Genomic DNA, 21,174 nt, shown 5'->3' on the forward strand with positions numbered 1-21,174 from the left:
ATATTTAGTTACATTTGAAATAAAGATGCACCGTGCCGTTTTGTCTCATGAAGAGATATCAGTTTAAGCTCATATGGTTTCTTGAAGCTAATGGGCAGGGATAGCATGGTGTGACTTAAAGTAAAGCAGGTGAGTTTTCTTTTGGCGTTTTGGTCAGCATGGTCACTATATGACTTAAATACAACTGATTTGGTCATTAATCTCACTTCAGTTTATGAACTTTGCTGTGTGAAATTGAATACTTTCTTCCTGCAATCCATTAATTACACTTTAAATTTACAAGTCACAGGTCCTGAAATATTTTAGAGCATTTGGGTAATAGAAATGATGTTAGATAAAGACAAGATTTTTTTTAATATTACTACAATTCACGAACTATAATTGTGTCATTTGAGAAGCCCAGTTTTGGATTGGTTTGTGATCATTTGTTGCAGATAAGTTTAATGTTGTAAAGTCCTTTACTTGTCCTCTTTCACCCTCTCATGTATAATGCATCTGTTTTACAGAGATTGCACTGTTGTTGTGAATGTGCCTTTGTGGCCCTTGGGAACGCAGTTGTTTGATGTGGCTAATATCACCAGCTACCTTGTTGAAACCAAGTTAATAAAGGCACTAAAGAGCCTGTACAACACCAACCTAATTGCAGAATACTACAAACTTAAACGCAGGATAATGGACACCCCTTTTGAGCGTAAGTTACTACACATAAAACAATTGTAAGATGGAGGACTTAATAGTAACTTACCGTAGAAACCACCTTGAGAACTCCTGAAAAGTAACAAACTGCTGGAGGAACTCAACACGTCAGGCAGCATTCATAGAGGGAAATGGACAGCTGACATTTCAGAGTGTCAACCCAAAATGTTGACTGCCCGTTTCTGTCTACTGACACAGCATGGTCCATTGAGTTCCTCCAATAATTTGTTCTTTGATAGCAGATTTCAGTACCTGTAGACTCTTGTGGCTCCATGGAAATTTTTGAAGTTCACTACTATTATGAATTCCTATTAAAGGTGGATTTTTAAAAATATTTATGTGATGCTGGTGTAAAGTCAGTGTAGTTGAATGTGGAATTCAGGTACTTAGAGAGGCTCTCTGTTGGCCGTGGTCGATGTTGAGTCAGTTGTCATTACGATATGGAGAGCAAGCTGTTGCCCATGTAGCAGGCTCACCCTTTCCACGCAGCTGATGAATCCAAAAGAATGGCAGAGGCTCATACAGTTTGGCACCAATGGTGTCTCAGGAGTTGGTAGTCAACGTTAAACTCAATGTAGGACTGTCTTAAGGACTCCAGCTCTGGAATTTTCCTTAGGGTTTGCTCCGTAGGCCTTCCCCGTAAGTGGGTATGCCCGCAATACAGCAGAGGTTTGAGCTCAGAGTTTTCCCCCTCCTAGATGAGCTGCCAGTCACGGCTGATGTGCCCCATCTGCCCAGAGTGACTGGTTTTAAGGGACCTTAGCCCCTTCTCTTGCAGTAGAAATGGTTCTGCCAAACTAGGTAGCTAAGCCACAGGTGAAACCAGGAGCAAGACTTGGTTGTCAGAGGCTATTTGAGACACACGTCATTGGGAGCATTTAATATGTAGTGGGAGCTCATCCCCACAATCCTACTTCCCCCAATGGCTATGACAACCTTAAGTAACCAGATACTCACTTGCCCACTTTTTCAGCAGCCCCAGATCCAACCCCAGAGGCCAAAATGCATCTCAAAATCATGATAATTCCCATTAACCCAACAACAATTAACATCTGATCAAGATCTTCTAATTCAGTCGCCACTAAACCCCTAATCAGAAACCCCAAACCCTTGATTAGACTACTAGCACCTCTGGACTCACACTGATACCAGCGTTCCATTAATGTCCTGGCCTCCAGATTCCCACAACCAGCTCTCACCCCAATCCCTCTAATCCCTGACATGAGTTCCTCCACCCCCACCTCCCCCAGCCTTTCTCCACCCTCTCCCCTCGCAGCGCCTCTACCTGATATCTGATCCCAGGTTTACCTCATGTTCCTTGTGCTCTCTGCCTCCAGCCTTCCCACTGGGCTTCACGCCATACAACAAGATGGTGCAGCTGGTGGAGCTGCTGCCTCATAGTGCTAGCGACACACTTCAGTCCTATCCTTGGGTGCTCTCTATGTGGAGCGCGCACATTGTACCTGTGATTGCATAGGATTCCTCACACGTTTCTAACATTTGTGAGCTGATAAGTTGGCCACTGTAAGTTGCTGCTGGTATGTAGTTAAGTGAAAGAATCGGGAGCAGTTGGATATGGAGATAATAAAATATAAGATTAATGAAAGATTAGTGTAAGTGAGTGGTTTAGTGTCAGCATGACATCAGTGAGCTGAAGGGCTTGTTACTGTGCTGCACGTCCCTACATGACCCGTTAATGAACACTATCTTAACCCAGCTTTAGTTCTCTCTTTTCATACCGCCATGTATCCCAGTTCAATGCTACAGCTTTTCCTTGTCACAAGCTCAGTTCTAATGTGTGATCATATTTATTTCACTTGAAAAATCTGTTCAACCTGATTAATTCCACTATCCTCCTTGACATTTTCCCATCTGAAATAATTGCAAAAGCAAGTCGTACGAAGGAACTACCAATAAAGGTCAGAGAGCTTGTTTGCTTAAGCATCCAGAAGCACAGTGAAAGGAGAAAATAGGATTTTAAATTAAGATAGCTAGATGCTACAATAAACATACGACATTTTCCAGTTACAGAAGTGCAAGAAACTGGCCAGGAAAGAAATGAGAACCCTGAAGGTTGTAGCGGTAATGAATCTGAATGGCTCAAGATAAAAACTAGTAAGGATAAAATCTATAATTGTCACTGTGGACAATTCTGGTGTTAGCCTACAGACTTCCTGTAGTCAACGGTGGGCTGACCTTCCCAGGCTAGATGAATTTTGCATAAAGATCCCAGATAAAGGGTCCTGACCAGAAATGTTGATTGTCCACTTCCCCCCATAAATGTTACCTGACTTACAAAGCTCCTCCGGTATTTTTTGTGTTGCTCCAGATTCCAGCATCTTCAGGATTTTGAATGGAGCTGCTACTCTGTGGTCAGATAAGGGACTCCAGCTCAGGGTAATAAAGGTTGTTTGTCCAGATCATGTGCATGAAAGGATGGTTTTGGCATCCGATTCAGCAGCTGGATTACTTCCCTGTATCTGATGGAAAAGGTGAAAGGAAGAAGATAGAGAGAAGGGAGGCATTTGACGAAGTAGAGAAAAGATAAGGAGATGCAAAGGAAAAGAGATGGAAGACAGAAGAAATGGCAAGGGAGACAGCAAATATTTATGCCTAAACTATTGTCTGGATACCTTCTGCTCCTTAGAGAAAGGTTGATCATTTCTGAGGCAGGAGAAAGAAATTTAATGATTTAATATGGTTTTCCATTTCAATAAAGAAGGATTGATTACTGTTAGTGCCAGATTGAGGATGTGTGTGTGATGCAAGCTTGCTGCTATTTTGCTTCCACGCAGTTAGGTTATTTGAAGTGTGGGATTCATTCCACCAATCTCCTCTTAATAAAAGGAAAGGCTTTCAATTTAACTTGCAGCCATGTTAAAATCTGAGCACTGGCAATGGGAGGAGCGATTATACCACTTCTGAATGTAATGCAATGGTGATTGCTCAAAGGTGGGATGAGGGCACAGGCCTGAGGCATGGGTACAAGATTAGGGTGTGGGCACGTGACTAGTGTTTGAGAGGAGTGAGAGTGTGGTTACTACTTGCGTAATTCAAGAATTTGTCAGCGGATTCTGCCTGCTTTTAACTTTTGTACAAGTTAACTGAAAGTGAATTGAAATTTAGACATTACACTGAAATGTTTACAGTGTCCGGATGAGACAAACCATAAACATTGTCTAGGTTGGGTGTGAAGACTAAAATGAATTACTGTTTTCCTGGAGGCACTGGAGAGAAGAGCAAGAAGTAATCCAGGCGATGGATCAGACAAGTGTATTTGATGTATATGCCAAACTCTTTTAAAGAGAAAACATTACATAATGTACTATTTAGTGTCATAATTTATATTAACCATATAACAATTACAGCACGGAAACAGGCCATCTTGGCCCTTCTAGTCTGTGCCGAACTCTTACTCTCACCTAGTCCCACTGACCTGCACTCAGCCCATAACCCTCCATTCCTTTCCTGTCCATATAGCTGTCCAATTTAACTTTAAATGACAACATCGAACCTGCCTCAACCACTTCTGCTGGAAGCTTGTTCCTCACAGCTACCACTCTCTGAGTAAGAAAGTTCCCCCTCGTGTTACCCCTGAACTTTTGCCCTTTAACTCTCAACTCATGTCCTCTTGTTTGAATCTCCCCCATTCTCAATGGAAAAATCCTATCCAAGTCAACTCTATCTATCCCCCTCATAATTTTAAACACCTCTATCAAGTCCCCCCTCAACCTTCTACACTCCAAAGAATATAGACCCAACTTGTTCAACCTTTCTGTGTAATTTAGGAGATGAAACCCAGGCAACATTTTAGTAAATCTCCTCTGTACTCTCTCAATTTTATTGCCATCTTTCCTATAATTCGGTGACCAGAACGGTACACAATACTATTAGTAAAATAATATTAGTGAAATTGAAAGCACTGAGATTGGTTGATGTGTTACAAAAGTAAGTGAAGAAGCAAAGACTTTCTCAGACTGAAATGATGTTCGCCTTCCTATTGGCTACCGGTCATTTTTGATACATTGGCTCTGAATTTATCTTGTTCACCCAGAAGTGCTCACCACTATTCTCAAAGAACATAACAGCAATTGGGGCACAGATTTCCCCTTTCCCTCTATGAGTTTACAAGGATCTTGGCATCAGTGATGACCTTAACCAGGCTGAACAGCCAACCACATCACAGAATTCTCACAAACAGTAGATTAAGGATAATCTTTGTTTTACGGGGAAGAAATAAGGGCTGGACCATCCATAGAGACAAAAGAGACTATAGGTGCTTGAACCTAGAACAAAACCAGAACCCTGGAGTATCTCAATTGGTCAATCAGCACCTGGAACAGTTTAAGATCCAATTTTCCAATTTACAAGCTTGCCCTATATCTCATGGGCCCTCACATTTTAGGCAGCCTTCCTTGTGGGAAGTCTTTAAAGAAGCTACTTTTTCTTTCAGAGCTGGACCTTGCATGGGTCTGTTCCAGAGAGGCAGCCTTTTCTTGCCTCTGGGGATGCTCGGTATAGAAAATATCCATACCTCCAAAAGAAAACAGCTGATGACAGACTCTAATTTGTCACAACTTTAAGATTTCATCGAGTTATAGTAAAATACAGCTCAGAAACTGGCCCTTCAGCCCATTAATTCTGTGCTGACTATTAGGCCCTTCAGCCAGTTGGGTCTATGCTAACCGTCATCCAGCCATTTATACAAATCCTACGCTAATCCCATTTTTTTCCATTCTCCCCATATTCCTATCAATTCTCTCCAGAGTTCATCACTTCCCTACACACTAGGGAAAGTTTCCAGTGGCAAATTAACCTACCATCTTGCTAGTAACTTGCAAACTCCACACAGACTAAAGCAGATTGAAACGGGAGTCTCGAAGCTGTGTGACACTAACTCTACTGTCTTAGCCACTGTGCAGCCCTGTATTTCAAGTAGATAAAGTGGGTATACAAAAAAATAACAATCTAGAAGTTACAACAAGAACTTAATGGGAATAAGTTTAGCTGGAGCAAAGACAACTGACCAAGAACATTTCTTTCACTCGAGGAATAGTCCACAATTCAATTAGATATATGGGAATAATTAGAACTGTGGATTGGTTGGACATTAACTGGTGGGGTTTTATTATCTGTACTGTGTGGATAATGTGTTTAACTGATCATTTTGCCTTCTCCATTAATACTACTCTTGTGATACATAAATAATCTCTTGACTGGCACATTGCTACAGCATATGGATATCCAGTTTTCTGCAAGCAAAATGTCATAAGATGAGCTAATTTATAATTCTGAAGCATTTATAACATTGGGCAGAATGATAATCATAACTAGCAAAATCCAGTTTTCACTTGTTTTCAAACCAATCTTGGCAAGAGTTATTCATAGTCTGTTTTCAATTTAACAGAAGAAAATAAAATTAAATGTTAATATTCAAAGCATTGCTGTATAACATCTTGAAACTCTTTCTTCAAATGTTTTGTAGATCAAGCCCTGCTCATTAGAAACAAACATTATGTGACATTTGATGGGAAGATGTATAACTTTGCCAGCAAGTGCAGTTTTCTTTTAGCTAAGGATTTCCAGAGGGACACATTCACACTGTTATTGAACCATGAAAATGATGGCAAAAACTCGCTTCATGTGGAAATGAATCAGACCACAATTGATATTTACCCAGGACTAAAGGTGAATACATACTTGCTTACAAATTCCTGTCACACCCCATTCAATATATAGCAACTTCTATTTGGAAAAAGAATTGCCTCATAAAAAACAACTTGAAAACAACTTGAAAGGATGTAATTATTGACAAATGTTGTCTTTGGTAGTGATACTTAAAAGATCAAGGACTACATCAAAGAAACTTGCTTTTGTTTATCAGTTGTTATTTAAAATTAGAATTTTTTGTTCTCTGGCTTCCGGAGTAACTGATGAAGGAACGACAGATGCTTCCACAGAACGAGGGGTCGGGTGGTGGGCATTGTCGTCCTTCTGCCATTTATGTTGTGTGTCTTTGTGTTCCTAATGCCTGGACAAGAAGTTCTCAATAATTTCCCAAATACTTCTTCTCCCCCTTCTAGTAGATTTGGGCGAGAAATTACCAGGCATCTTTCGTGCCCTTTTCTCATTGTTACCATCAGGTAGGACGTACAGAAACCTGAAGGCACACACTCAGTGATTCAGGAACAGCTTTTTCCCCTCTGCCATCCAATTCCTGAATGGACATTGAAGCTTTAGACACTACCTCACATTTTAATATACAGTATTTCTGTTTTTGCACATTTTAAAAAATCTATTCAATATATGTAATTGATTTACTTGTTTATTTATTATTATGTTTTATTTTTTTTTTCTTTCTCTCTCTCTCTCTGCTAGATTATGTATTACAGGGACCCCAACCTTTTTTTGCACCGTGGTCCGGCCGACTGGGGGTAGGGTGTTGTTCAAGTAGGGTTAAACTCACCTCAACATGTCTTTTACAGTTAGGGTTGCCAACTTTCTCACTCCCAATAAGGGACAAAAGTAACAGTCAAATCCCGGGACACTTGTGTTTACCCCAGGAAAGACAACCATGTCTATGAAGCCTAGCGCAGACACCTGTGTGCGCATGCACGTACGTGCTGATTTTTTTTCCCACAAATTGGTTTTGGCTTAATCTTCCCGACTATACTGTACATACATTATTTCTTCTTTATATAGGCTGTGTATTTATCATATTATTCCTGCTTTTACTATATGTTAGAGTTATTTTAGGTTTTATGTGTTATTGGTATGATTTGGTAGGTTATTTTTGGGTCTGGGAACACTCAGAAATTTTTCCCATATAAGTTAATAGTAATTGCTTCTTCGCTTTACGTCATTTCGGCACGAAAGGTTTCATAGCAACGCTCTACCTTAGCGGGGGAAATACGGGACAAGGACGGTCCCATATGGGACAAACCAATTTAGCCCAATATACGGGATGTCCCGGCAAATACGGGACAGTTCAAGTTCAAATTCAAGTTCAACAGTGCTTGACAGGGAATGAGGAAAGGTGCAGCTGACTCATATCGTTTCCTTGCGGCCCGGTAGCACATGCTTTGCGTCCCGGTGGTTGGGGACCGCTGATGTATTACATTGAACTGCTGCTGCTAAGTTAACAAATTTCACATCAGATGCCCATGATAATAAACCTGATTCTGATTCTGATTCGAATGTCACTGAATTATTTTCTCAATTCAAAGTTGCGTAATTTCAATTGAAATCTTTGCAAAAATGCTTGTGGTTCTATTTTATTGAAATTACTTTATGTCTCAAATCATTTACCTTAAAATGTATTGGTTAATTTAGAGTGGACTCCAGCATTCTTTTGAGAGAGAAGCAGAGTTATTGTTTTAGATCGATGACCTTTCACTCATTAACCTGAAAGGTTAACTCTGCTTCCCCCTGTATGGATCCTGCTGAGTAATTAAACGCTTTTTTCATTTCAGATTTCCACCATCCTTAGTACTTTCTTCTGCTTTTCCATCATTCCATCAATGGATTTGTTCTTTGTACAGTGCCTGTATAGTTAATTTATTCTGTTTTTAACCAAAATGATTGTATGTGGACCCTTTACTAATTGTAATTCTGCTAACATTTCAGGATAATGAACTTTTGTGGGAAAGGTCTTGATGATCATTTATCGGACACATTAACCCTGCTCCTATGCCCATAGAGAATCCCTGACATACTGATTATTTCCAGTATTTTCTGCTCATTCCAAATTCGAAATGTCTGCTTTGTATTGCTTTTGTAGGACAATGCTAGTGACTAATTGTAAGAAATCCTAGTGTTGTAAATACATTCTTTAAACAAAAAAGAATATGTAAGACACCAAAAAAATCCCATTGTTTTTCTTAAACCTCAGCTTTCCTTGAACTTGGTAAGTGTTTCTTCTTGCTATTTAAATGTATAATTGAGTTTTGGATAGTGGTGCAGTAGGTTTACACTCAAATAGTAATGTGAATTGTATTCTATTTTGCATCATGGCGCATTTCTGACCAAGTAATGTAGACGGTCCAATTTCAATCTGCCTTGACATTTTATATACGCTGGCTATCTTCTTTAGAGCTTTTTTAAGATTTCAGATAATTGTGTTTACTAAATAGAAATGGAACAATTAGGAAGCGCAATAAAAACTAAAGATATAAGACACACTGTTATCCATAGGTTGAAGAGAATTGCAAAGCCAGTGAATTGCCTCTGGTGAAGAATGGAGTGATGATCAAGCGGGATCGAAATGAAGTCAAAGTATCAGATCAAAATGGAATTACTGTATCCTGTGATATGCACCATGAATTCTGCAGTCTAACTCTTCCTGGGTGGTACCATGGTTAGTGTTTAGACCACAGTGTACTGTGTTGTTCACTTAATATTTAATATGCAATAATATTTGAGTAATCTTGTATGTGTATGTACAAGAAAAAGTTTGTTAAAGTATAATTACCTGGTTTTCTGCATTAATTACTCATAAAATATGGTCTGATCTTCATCTAAGTCACAATAGTAGATAAACACAATCTGCCCAAACATTTGTACTTCTCATCAATACTGAGTACACCACTTAAACAATCACAGTCTAAGTTCAAGAAAGTATGTGAACCTCTGGGGTAATGCCTTCTGCAACAGCTATTTGGAGTCAGATTTTCCAATCAATGACATGAGATTGGAGGTGTGGGTTGCAGAGGTCCCCTGCACTGTGTAAAAAAAAGACACATAAAGTTAGGTTACTGACAGAGTTTGTTTTTCTCAAGAAGGATCTGTTCATGTGTGCCATGCCTCGATCAAAACAACTTTCAGAGTACCTTTGAAGAAGAATTGTAGAGATGCATGAAGCTGGAAAAAGCTACAAAAGATTTCTAAAGATCGGAGTGTTCATCAGTCCACAGTAAGAGAAATTATCTACAAATGGAGGAATTTCAGTAGTGCTACTACTCTCCCTAGGAGTGGGTGTTCTACAAAGATCACCCCAAGAACACAATGTGCAATATTGAAGGAGGTGATAAAGAACCCAAGGGTAACAGCAAAAGACCCACAGAAATCTCTAGAACTTGATAAAGTCTCTGTTCATGTGTCTACTATAAGAAAAAACACTGAACAAGAATGGTGTTCATGGAAGAACACCACAAAGGAAACCTCTGCTCTCCAAAATCAGCATTGCTACACATCTCAAATTTGTAAAAGACCACCTGGATGGTCCACAACACTTCTGGGACAATGTCCTGTTGACAGATGAGACAGAAGTCGGACTTTTTGGCAGAAAAGTACACCACTATGTTTGGAGGGAAAAGGGCACTGTATACCAACACCAAAACCTCATCCCAGCTGTGAAGCATGGTTGAAGGAGCATCATGGTTTGGGGCTTTTTTGCTGCCTCAAGGCCTGAATAGCTTGCAATCGTTGAGAGAACAATGAATTCAAAATTGTATCACGGCATTTTACAGGAGAATGTCAGGATAGCGGTCCACCACCTGAAGCTTAATAGAAGTTGGATGATGCAACAAGACAACGATCCAAAATGCAGGAGTAAATCAACAACAGAATGGTTTAAAAAGAAGAAAATTCGTGTTCCGAAATGGCCAGTCGGAGTCCAGACTTCAATCCAAATGAGATGCTGTGGAAGAACCTGAAGGGGCCTATTCATGCAAGGTATCCCAGGAATATTGATGAACTGAAACAGTTTTGTATGGAGAAATGGTCTAAAAGTCATCCTTGCCATTGTGCAAGTCTGATCAGCGGCTACAGGAAATGTTCGGTGGAGGTTATTGGTGCTAAGGGAGGTTCTACCAGGTATTAAGTACAAGGGTTCACATACCTTTTCCAGCCTGGACTGAGAATGATTAAACAATATGTTCAAAAAAGACATGAAAAGTACAATTGTTTGTGTGTTATTAGTTTAGACAGGTTGTGTTTGTCTATTATTGTGACTTAGATGAAAACCAGACCACATTCAATGAGTAATTAATGCAGAAAAGCAGATAATTGCAAAGAGTTCACCAACTTTTTCTTGCAACTGTATATTTATTGTGTTATTAAGCATTTTTGTTTATTTAAATAACTAATTAAGTGTTATATATAAATATATGTTAATTGAATACATTTTCACACTACTATGTGATATACGCACACCTCTCTTAGGCTACGTCCACACTACACTGGATAATTTTGAAAACGAAGCTTTTTATCTTCGTTTTGACAGTCCGTCTACACTGAAACAGCGTTTTTATCCCCCGAAAACGGAGCTTTGCTAAAACACTCTCCAGAGTGTGTAAATTTGAAAACAATTGTTCGGCGTTGCAGTGTGGATGGGGTAAACGGAGATATCTGAAAACGCTGTCATGACAACACAACAACAATGCTTTTTCTGCTTCTGCTTGGTACTGCGCAAGCACTGCCGGCCGGCTGTTATAACGTGCAGTTGCTGTGAACGGCGTGAGAGTTAAATTGTAAAGTGAGCTTTTTTGACTAGATCCCCTAAATTGACTTGATTGAGTCTATCTTTAAAAATATTAATGTCAGAAATACTGCGCAGGTCCGGCAGCAGAAGATTCTAATCTATTGTTGACCTTGGGTAGAGGATGGCTTCATGTGTGTGTTGGTTACTTTATTGTCTACATTAATAGTTTGTTTGGAATTAAATATCTCCACTGCTTTGCTGACTTTGTAGTTGTTTGTAACTCGCAGAAACAGCTCGACTTCATTGTCTGTCTAAATGAAGAAGTCCGGCCTGATTTTTCCAGCAGAGGTTTTCTTTGTATTCCTCAAGAACATTGTTGAAAACTTTCTTTTGCTGTTGTTGTTGTTGGTACTCTAGTTTTTTGACCAATGGAAATAGCACAACGCCGCTGCGGAAACATAAATATTATACCGTCTCCTCTTCGCTTGTTTCCTGTAGATGTGTCTGCGCATGCCCAGTAGGAGTAGGTTCGCCCAAATATCCATTTTAGTGTGGACAGAGATATTTTGAAAAACGCCTAGTGTGGACGCCTGTCATTTTTACTCGAAACCGGTGTTTCCAAAATTATCCGGTCTAGTGTGGATGTAGCCTTAAAGTAAACTCAAAGTTAGACCCGCATTTCGGAATCCTGTGTCTTCCTTTGAATTAGTTTAATGTTTTGAACTTACAAAACATAACATACGGTGCTGACCACATTACAAATGATTATATCATGCTGAAAGCTGATGGAGCTGAAGTTTTTATTCGTCCTGGTAGAAGATTATAACACAATCGTCGATGTACTTAGAAATAATGTCTTCCAGTGCTAGGTTAGTTTGAAAGACACCATATTTGAACATTACATTTAAATAATTTTAACATCTAGTTCAATATTTTTAAGTATTTGCTACAATTGCATTTCATAACACTTAGATTTTACTGTCCTTCTACCTGTAGATGATTTGCTCTTAGGCTGGTAAATACCATGCCGTTATTCATTTCAATTCTAGAATCTAACTATTTTTGTAAATATTGTCTATTTTTATACCTGATAGCAGATGCATTATTGAAGTATTAATTCTTAATGTAAACAGCGATGAAATTACAAGATTGCACTTAGTTCCTTAACTGATGGAGGCCTCTAGCTCGTAGTCATTCCCAATACGCCAGCTCACACCAAGTCTCATTCACCTATTACGTATGAGCTTGCTGGCCTGCTATGGACTTCAGCCCTCTGTATTAAAATTGTTTGTTTATTTATTTATTTGTTTATTGACATACAGCACGGAGTAAGCCCTTGCGGCCCTTCGAGCCGCGCCACCCAGCAATCCACCGATTTAACCCCAGCCTAATCACAGGCTAATTTATAATGACCAATTAACCTACCGACCAGCACATCTTTGGACTGTAGGAGGAAACCCATGCAGTCACGGGGAGAATCTACAAACTCCTTACATACAGCAGGAATTGAACCCGGGTCGCTGATAACTGTGAAGTGCTGTGCTAACCATTATGCTACCATGCCACCCCCTTGTTTTCAAATTTCTTCAACACCTAGTTCCATCCCATATCTGATATGCTCCTCGGCTCCAATAGTTGTTAGTAAGTATCCTTCAGTACTTAATTACTTAATTATTTGCTAGCCATACTTACAAGGCTTCAAGGTCCGCAGCTCCCTCCTAAAAACACATCCCCTCTCTTTAAAATTTTTGACACGTTTTGAATCAAATGCCTTAATGCAATGTGAGGAAGGCTTATCTGATTGAAACTTAACAAAGTTCAGGCAGGGCCAGACAGGCTGAATATGAGAACAGTGGCTGGGAGGGTTAAAACAGAATGTTGCAGACATGGGTTTCAAGGCATCACACACAAAATGCTGGTCAGGCAGCGTCTATGGACATTTCAGACGAGGACACTTCACTCTGATGGCATGAACAATAATTGCTCTAAATTTTGGTAATGTGTTCATTTATTTCCCTGTTCCTCCCTTTTCAATTCCCCATTCTGGCCTCTTACCTCTTCTCCTCACCTGCCTATCACCTTCCCCTGGTGCTTCTCCTCCTCCTCCCCTTTCTCCTATGGTCCACTCTCCTCTTCTATCGGATTCCTTCTTCTCTAGCCCTTCAGCATTTCCACCTATTACCTCCCAGCTTCTTACTTCATCCCCCTTCCCCCACATATCTGGCTTCAACTATCACCTTCTAACTTGTCTGCATTCGCTTTCTCTCTCCTCCTTATTCTGACATCTTCCCTCTTCCTTTCCAGTCCTGATTAATGATCTCAGACTGAAACATGGACTGTTTATTAATTTCCATCGGTGCTGCCTGACCTGCTGAGCTCCTCTAACATGTTCTATGTTTTTTTTCTGGATTTCCAGCATCTGAAGAATCTTTTGTGTTCAGGAGATTTATGACTAAGATAAGGCAAACTTCTCTAAGCTAGTGGTGTACCTGTGGAATTCTCTGCCACAAAGGGTAGTAGAAGCTAAGCCACTGAATTTATTTAAGATGATTGATAAATATTTCCTTATGTTTCCTGTTGTGGATTTTTATTTGATAACACTTCTGTGAATTGCCTCAAGACATTTACCATACTGAAGTGCTATGTGAATACAATTTGTTACTATGTCCAAACTATAGTTGAGTAGTTTAATTTTTGAAGGGCTTTGGGTGCAGAGGAATGGTTCTGACTGCACTGTGGAAAATTCAAATCACACTCTGTGTGTGGTACAAAGTAAACCTCTGCATTAAAATGTAGCAGAGATATTCTGACATTTAAGTCACATATTTAGATTGATTTAATATTGACTAGCAAGTTGAAATAGGGAAGCAAAGGTACAAAACCACTACCTGTGGAAGCCAGGTCATTGGGTATACTTAAGGCAGAGGTTGACAGATTCTTGATTAGTCAGGCCATGAAGGGTTATGGCGAGAAGGCAGGAGATTGGGGCTGATGGGGAAGTGAATCAGCTATGATAAAATAGCAGAGCAGACTTGATGGGCCAAGTCTTATGGTCTTATGACCTAATCCTTTCATGAGGAATTGCTCAAGGAATCAACAGCTCTGCAATCCCAAAGTAGATGCCAGACTCAGTGTAAACAACAAAATGTTATTTTACAGCTTTGACTGTTAGTAGGGTGCTTTTGTCTGCAATTTCTGCATTGTATTACCATAAGCCCATAAGACATAGGAGCAGAATTAGGCCATTCAGCCCACTGAGTCTGCTCCACCATTCCATCATGCTGATCCTGGATCCCACTCAATTCTAAAGCAAATAAACCACTATTCTAAAGCAAATGGCATCTTCACAGCTTGTGGATTTTGGTAGTGCTTTGAAACGTCCCAAAGATGTTTAGTTCATAACAGATTAAGTAATATTGTTTCATTCTCTGTGGTATTTAATTATAAAATTGTAGGCCATAAAGTTAAACCATAAAAAATAGGCACAGGTGTAGACCAACTAGCCCTACAAACCTGCTCTGCCATTCAATGTATTCATCATTGATCCTCTACCTCAGTTTTATACTCCCATTCTGTCCTCGTATCTGCCAATGTATTTTACATCCAGAAATATATTTGATCCTTCTTAAAGATATTCAGTGACTGTCTCGACAAACTATAATGGTAACAAGTTTCACCAGGAGAAATTTCCCATTGCTCAGTTGAGGTGACAAGGCTGAGGTGAGGAGAACTTTATAAATCACCCACTGAGTGAACACATTTCCCTTTATCTCAGCACAACAAGTGAAAGATTTCTTTCCCCACATACATTGGTCTAGCCCTGACGGAATTTTGTAAGTTTCAATTAGATTTTCTGTCATTCTTGTAAGTTCTTCTGAAGAGGCTTGCACACGCCTTCACTTGGACAAGTTTCCAGAGGATCACTGGTACCAGGAGAGCTCCACACTCACAAAAATTCATTGTTAAACTTTGGTCACGAAGTGCAGAAAATCAGAAAAGAAAATCCCCCAGCAGGGTTTAGGCGGGGAAATAGACCGAATCTAGTTTAACGTTATGTCTCCTTAAATGACCACAATCAGTACAGTTATAAATGTGTCTCCTTTTAACAGCAGTTCTTTTTAATAATCTGAACCCTCCTGTCATTTATTGTGAAAATGCTAACTGAAGGAAATAATATCTTGACAGTTGTTCTACTTGCATTTACCTGTGTTTGCAGGTATATCAGCTGGTCTGTTTGGAACTAATGATAATGAAGCTGGAAATGAATTCACTCTACCCAACCATTCACAAGCAGAGAATGTGCAACAGTTTGTGGAAGAATGGCAGGTAAATTATTGATTCCAACACACCAGGAGAGGTTAATAATCACTGTGATTCTCTAGTTACAAATTGCAACTTTAATGCAGTATAGATATGGAACATGTCCATAATCAATGCTGGTTTTGTTATATTAACCAAAGGGATAGACTTGGATTTGTATTTTCCCTGAGCTGCTGCCCCAGTATTCCAGTGTCACAGGCTCAGTGCTGAACTCGTATGCTCTTGGTGTGGAGTTTGTATCTTCTCACAATGCTTGCACGAATTTCCCTAGGTACTGAATGGTTCTTCCACATTCCAAAGATGCAATAGGTTTAGAAGCTGATTGGCTACTTTAAAATACAGTAACTAGGTGGTAGGACATGAGATGGCAGGTGTTGACGGATGTAGAAGTAAGAATAGGTTACCAAGAATAAGTCGGTGGATGAGACTGATACAATTGTTCTAAGAGCTAGCATAGATTGATGGGCCAATAGGCATCCTGTGTTGTAAGGGAATATGAATACAAAATATGCAAAGGTATATTGCATCCAGATCTAATACATATTGATAATTGTTAAGTCAAAGTATGTCCAGTCATGTGTCAGACTACATGGGTAATGCAAAACCCAATGACTCCAATCAAATTTTCCCAATATTAATAAAATAATTTTCCTGCCCAAGTTTGTATAAGCCTCACATAACTCAGTTGAGGGCTAACTTTTGTGTGCATTAGCTGCTGCTAGGAAAGATGAAAAAAAAATTGAAAATACTGGAAAACCCCAGTTAATGAGATGGCATCTGTGAAAAGAACTGATGAAGGCAATCAACTTTAACACTGTTTCTCATTCCATAAGTACTGCCTCACTTACAGTACTGAGTGATTCCAGCAATTTTTACTATTATTTCGGATTTCCAACATCAGCATTTTTTTTCATTTCCAGAAGAAAATAGGATTCGATGTTACTGGATTGATCTTTCATCTGAAAGTATCTGATTTAATGTGGTGGATAAGTAGATCTGGCTTTCCACGTATCATAATATATGGCCCAATATATATTTTATGTATATCACCTCATCAGTGATGTAACCCTGGGGTCATCGAGTGTATCGGCATCACACGCTCTTGCCCAGGTGACCCAGCCAGGGTTGATCAGGCCCTGACTTGCGTCGCAGCAGTATTGGTCCACAGAGCACTCCTCTTGATCCGTAGCCATCTGGAGGCTCACACAGCAGCCTCTGCGACAGTCCTACAAAGGCTCTTTTCTTTGCAGGCCCCATAATGCCTCGGCGAGAGTAGACTCTGCACAGTGAGCAGCCAGCAACACCTCCACAGCCCACTTCTGTAGGCTCGTATCGTACAGTAACAGCCTTCCAGACATCTTGCTCTCCCCCTCGAGTTGTATTTTTGGAGATGTTTGCACAACAAGCTGAGATTCATTAGGCCAATGTTAGCTCACGGTGATGCCCATTGACAGTGGGGGAGATAACCTTGCAGGTCAGTCTGATATTAGTTACCTGACTTCAGTTGAATCCCAGTAGTCAGCTGACCAGCAACAGAGAGAGGGATGAAGTTCATTGACAAAAAGGTCACCCACAGGATTAGAAGAAAAATAGTGACACATATATAAAGAGGTGTTTGTAGGGTTTTGTGGATAGGGAGATTAAAGTCAATGAGACCCCAAATCTCCTTGTGGACTCGAAGAAAGTTTTTGTTCCTGACCAACATTCCCTCTATTTTTTTACAGCTACGAGTACCAACCATTGTTCTGAGCAGAAAATATTTTACACTGCATGACATTTTAAATGTTTTTTTTTGTTGTCATATGCATACTATGAATATTTAGAACAAACAGTTACACGACAACGAATGCTATGTGCCCAGGAGTATTTCAGTTGCTGCACGACCACCCTGCACAACGCAGAGGGACCAGTGCCTGAAGGTATCTACAACAGGTCTCATTTCAAAGTCAGATGCATCCCATGATGACTTAGTGGCACAAGAATGATCTTGTATTAATGAATAAAATGCTCGGTTGCTTCTGGGCTTCTAACATCTTTGACATGAATCAAGGGGAGATGTAAAATTCTCCTTACTTATTTGATATATTAAAATTTTATTTATTTAGAGATGCAGCCCTTCTGGCCCTTCAAGCTGCACCACACAACAACCCATGGCAACCCTGATTTAACTCTTACCTAATCACGGCACAATGTACAATGACCAATGAATCTCTACGATATGCTTTTGGACTGTGGGAGGAAACTGGAGAACCTGGAGAAAACCCTTGCATTCCACAGGAAGGACATACAGAGGATGCTGGGATTGAACTCCAAGCCCCAATGCCCCGAGCTGTAATAGTGTCACGCTAACCATGATGCCATAAAAATACAAGAAAGTAGCTTTTTGCTTGCTGTCTGTTTGCCATCTCTCTGATCAGTCATGTATTTAATCTCATTTCCTTGGCTCTCTATTCCATTGTGATATATTTATTCATTGCTTTCTTTATAGCTTCTATAGATTATTCTTTCATACTGTCTTTGGCAACTTTGCAATCATAAACATTTTTTCCAATCGAAGAATTGAAAATATGGGTTGGATTTAATATTGGATTTATTTTTAAGTAGAATTCTTTACACAAGATGAATGGATGGTTGCCCAAACGCTGGAGTGTTGTTCTCCCTATTACTGATCTGTGCTGGATTTCTGCAAGACTAGATTTTGGTTTTTCATTGATTTATCTAAATAACTATTTAAGTCTTGTATTCAGTGTTCCAATATTCTGCAAGAAAGAGGGAACGGTGAGAGGTTTAGGGAGGTAATGACAGAAAAGAAACTGTGGGAGTAACTGCTTCATTAAAGGACAAGAGACAATGGAGAGGAAGATTTCTCCTTGTTTATTAAAATACTAATGTGGGTTAGTGCACTATATAAATTACTTCACTACTATTGCAGAAAGGTAAATTTTACTAATTAGAAATTCTCAACACACCTTTTCTCTCTGGGTTTAAAACTGATAAAGGTCATGTCTTGAATGATAGCCTCAGATAATGTTAAATAATGAGACGCAAAAGTAAGTGCAGATCACTGGGGATCTGATGAATACACTTTTCAATCATGCTTAATCGCAACATTTCACAGGCATATGGATAGGTACATGGAGGGGAAGGGTCTACAGGATTATGGACCGAAAATGGGCAACTGAGATTAGCAGGGAGGCAGCATGTACCAGTTGGGCCGAAGAGCTTGTTTCCATACCATGTTATGGTCCTATATATCAAAACTATAGGGCAATGTGAGTCAACTCTAATACGATGTTGAATGGAACATGCGACATTACCAAGGCCGAGGAACTGTCTAGAATGTACCGTAGACAAGGTGCAGTCCTTGTGCTGTAATCCTCATTGTGAAACTCGGATGCCTGAAAATTGTCAATCATTTGCAAGGTGGGATATGGCAACCAAATCAATTTCTTGCGTAAGGGGCTTTTGGTGGGAATTTCAGTCCTCCAGAAAGCCCAGAGCATTCAAGGACGGGCCTTGTGCCACCCCTTTGAAGAGCATATGTATGAAGTCAAGTGTGGTTGAAACCAAGGTTCAGATTGAAACATTGTGGTGGAAAGGGACCTGTGGAAGTGTTGGGAATTAGAAAGGGTGGTGTTGGGCAAAGTGATCAGTCAGCAGAGTGGTGTTGGGCACAAGTAATTGGTGGGGGGAGGTGTGGTGTTGCACCAAGTGATTGGTAAGGGGTGAGGGTAGTGTTGGGCCAAGTGATGGGTAAGGGAGTTGTTGGCCCAAGTGATGGGTAAGGTGGGGACCTGTTGTTAGAGATCATTGTAGATAGATTTGAAAATCAAGCGAACAAACTTGGGGATAGTGATCACATTTGCACTATCTCTGAATTTGTTAACTTATTAATCTGATAACTATTTGACTGAAAAGAAAATTAACCAGGGCAATTAAAAATATATTTCTGATCTGAGATTTTAATGATTATGATTTCTGTATACATTTTATCAGTTTGTATTGGGGTACTTTAGTTTCTAAAGTAAACTAAATCTACTGAATAAAATTGTAATGTTATGTTATATTATTTATTTCCTCTTTGCATTGAATTGCATCAGTTAGTAAAATGTACCACCTGGAAAAGATCCAGTGTAGTCTGGCAGCCAATTTTCCTCTGGAAGTTTTTTATCCTTCTGATTATTAATTTTAAATATAAAACAAAGTATCCCTTTATAACATATCCTCTTTTTACTTCAGTTGTGTCCATAAAACAGTGTTCCAATTATTATGTGAAATCTAGTCAATTAAAGTTCAGTCTGGGGATGGGCTGGAAATGGTGGATCATAATGTTCAAGAGGGTGCTGGGACAATTGAAGTTCAACTGGTTTCAAAGCAACGGAGTGCTATCTGAGATGTTATTTTCAAAGCTTAATGTAAACGTTACTATCAAAGTACATAAATGTCACCATATACAACCCTGGCATTCATTTTCTTGTGGGCATTCTCAGCAAATCTATAGGATAGTAACTGTAACAGGATCAATGAAAGATCAACCAGAGTGCAGGAGACAACAAACTGTGCAAATGCAAATATAAATAAACAGCAATAAATAATGAGATAAAGAGTCCTTGAAAGTGAGAACATTGGTTGTGGGAACATTTCAATGATGCAGGAAGTGAAGATGAGTGTAGCTATCCCCTTCTATTCAAGAACCTGATGTTGAGGGGTAGTAACTGAACCAATGCTTGTAATATATTCATTCAATGTGCTAACAACCACTCTTAATCTATCAGTGAATGGAAGACCATGGAGTATCATTCTCTTTGATCTACTGGAAGTCTATACATTTGTATTTGAGAGATGTCATTTAATGTTGAGTGAACAATGAAACGAGTACTTAGTGGAGATGAACCTTCCACCATTTTCAGTTTGTTTTACTGGATTTGTCACTTCAAAACGTTCAGTTGCTGAATTTATACAAAGCTTTCTGTATTAATAAACAAACAACAGGAATTCTGCAGATGCTGGAAATTCGAGCAACACACATCAAAGTTGCTGGTGAACGCAACCTGACGAAGGGTCTCGGCCTGAAATGTCGACTGCACCTCTTCCTAGAGATGCTGCCTGGCCTGCTGCGTTCACCAGCAACTTTGATGTGTGTTGCCTGTATTAATAAACACATTTTTATATTGTCATCTTGTACGAAACCACACTACAATTTTGGCAAAACATTCATCCAGTTCATAGCACAAAGTGCAGTATATTCTCCTAAAATAAAGCAGTTTTTCTTTCTGTTAGATCATGCTAACTATCTTGTTATTCCATCTCTAATAGATTGATGCAGTATGTCACGCTAGGGACAAGAAGATTAAGCAGTGCTTTGACAGTACTCTTCAATACTTCTGCAAAACTTTATTCAAAGGTACTTACTCGCCTCTCAGAAACTGCTTCAAAGTGGTAAGTCACTGTATAATGTTGATAACATAAGTACTCAGTTTAATTAGCAGGGTGGCACGGTAGCATAGTGGTTAGCACAACACTTTACAGTACCAGCGACCCTGGTTCGATTCCCGGCGCTGCCTGTAAGGAGTTGTAGGTTCTCTCTGTGACCGTGTTGGTCCAGTTGGTAGGTTAATTGGTCATTGTAAATTGTCTCATGATTGGGCTAGGATTAAATTGGAAGGTTGATTGGTGACGCCGGGGGAATTGCTCTATGCTGTATGTCAATAACTAAATAGAAATTTCATATAGTTGTG

The 21,174-nt window shown here is 39.6% G+C and overlaps 1 protein-coding gene and 1 long non-coding RNA gene across 2 annotated transcripts in view; one reads left to right on the top strand and one right to left on the bottom strand.

Moving 5' to 3' along the window:
• Nucleotides 1-21,174, top strand: part of LOC134351914 (uncharacterized) — a 201,738-nt gene that overhangs the window by 165,390 nt on the left and 15,174 nt on the right. The window contains exons 52-56 of the mRNA XM_063058828.1: nucleotides 507-691; nucleotides 6,182-6,384; nucleotides 8,890-9,052; nucleotides 15,333-15,442; nucleotides 20,753-20,875. Of these exons, the coding sequence (XP_062914898.1) occupies nucleotides 507-691; nucleotides 6,182-6,384; nucleotides 8,890-9,052; nucleotides 15,333-15,442; nucleotides 20,753-20,875 (784 nt within the window). The remainder of the gene's footprint in view (nucleotides 1-506; nucleotides 692-6,181; nucleotides 6,385-8,889; nucleotides 9,053-15,332; nucleotides 15,443-20,752; nucleotides 20,876-21,174) is intronic.
• Nucleotides 1-21,174, bottom strand: part of LOC134351915 (uncharacterized) — an 89,680-nt gene that overhangs the window by 27,033 nt on the left and 41,473 nt on the right. The gene's annotated exons all lie outside the window — the stretch shown is intronic.

Source organism: Mobula hypostoma, chromosome 9 (assembly GCF_963921235.1).
Source record: "Mobula hypostoma chromosome 9, sMobHyp1.1, whole genome shotgun sequence".
Taxonomy (NCBI): Eukaryota; Metazoa; Chordata; class Chondrichthyes; order Myliobatiformes; family Myliobatidae; genus Mobula; species Mobula hypostoma.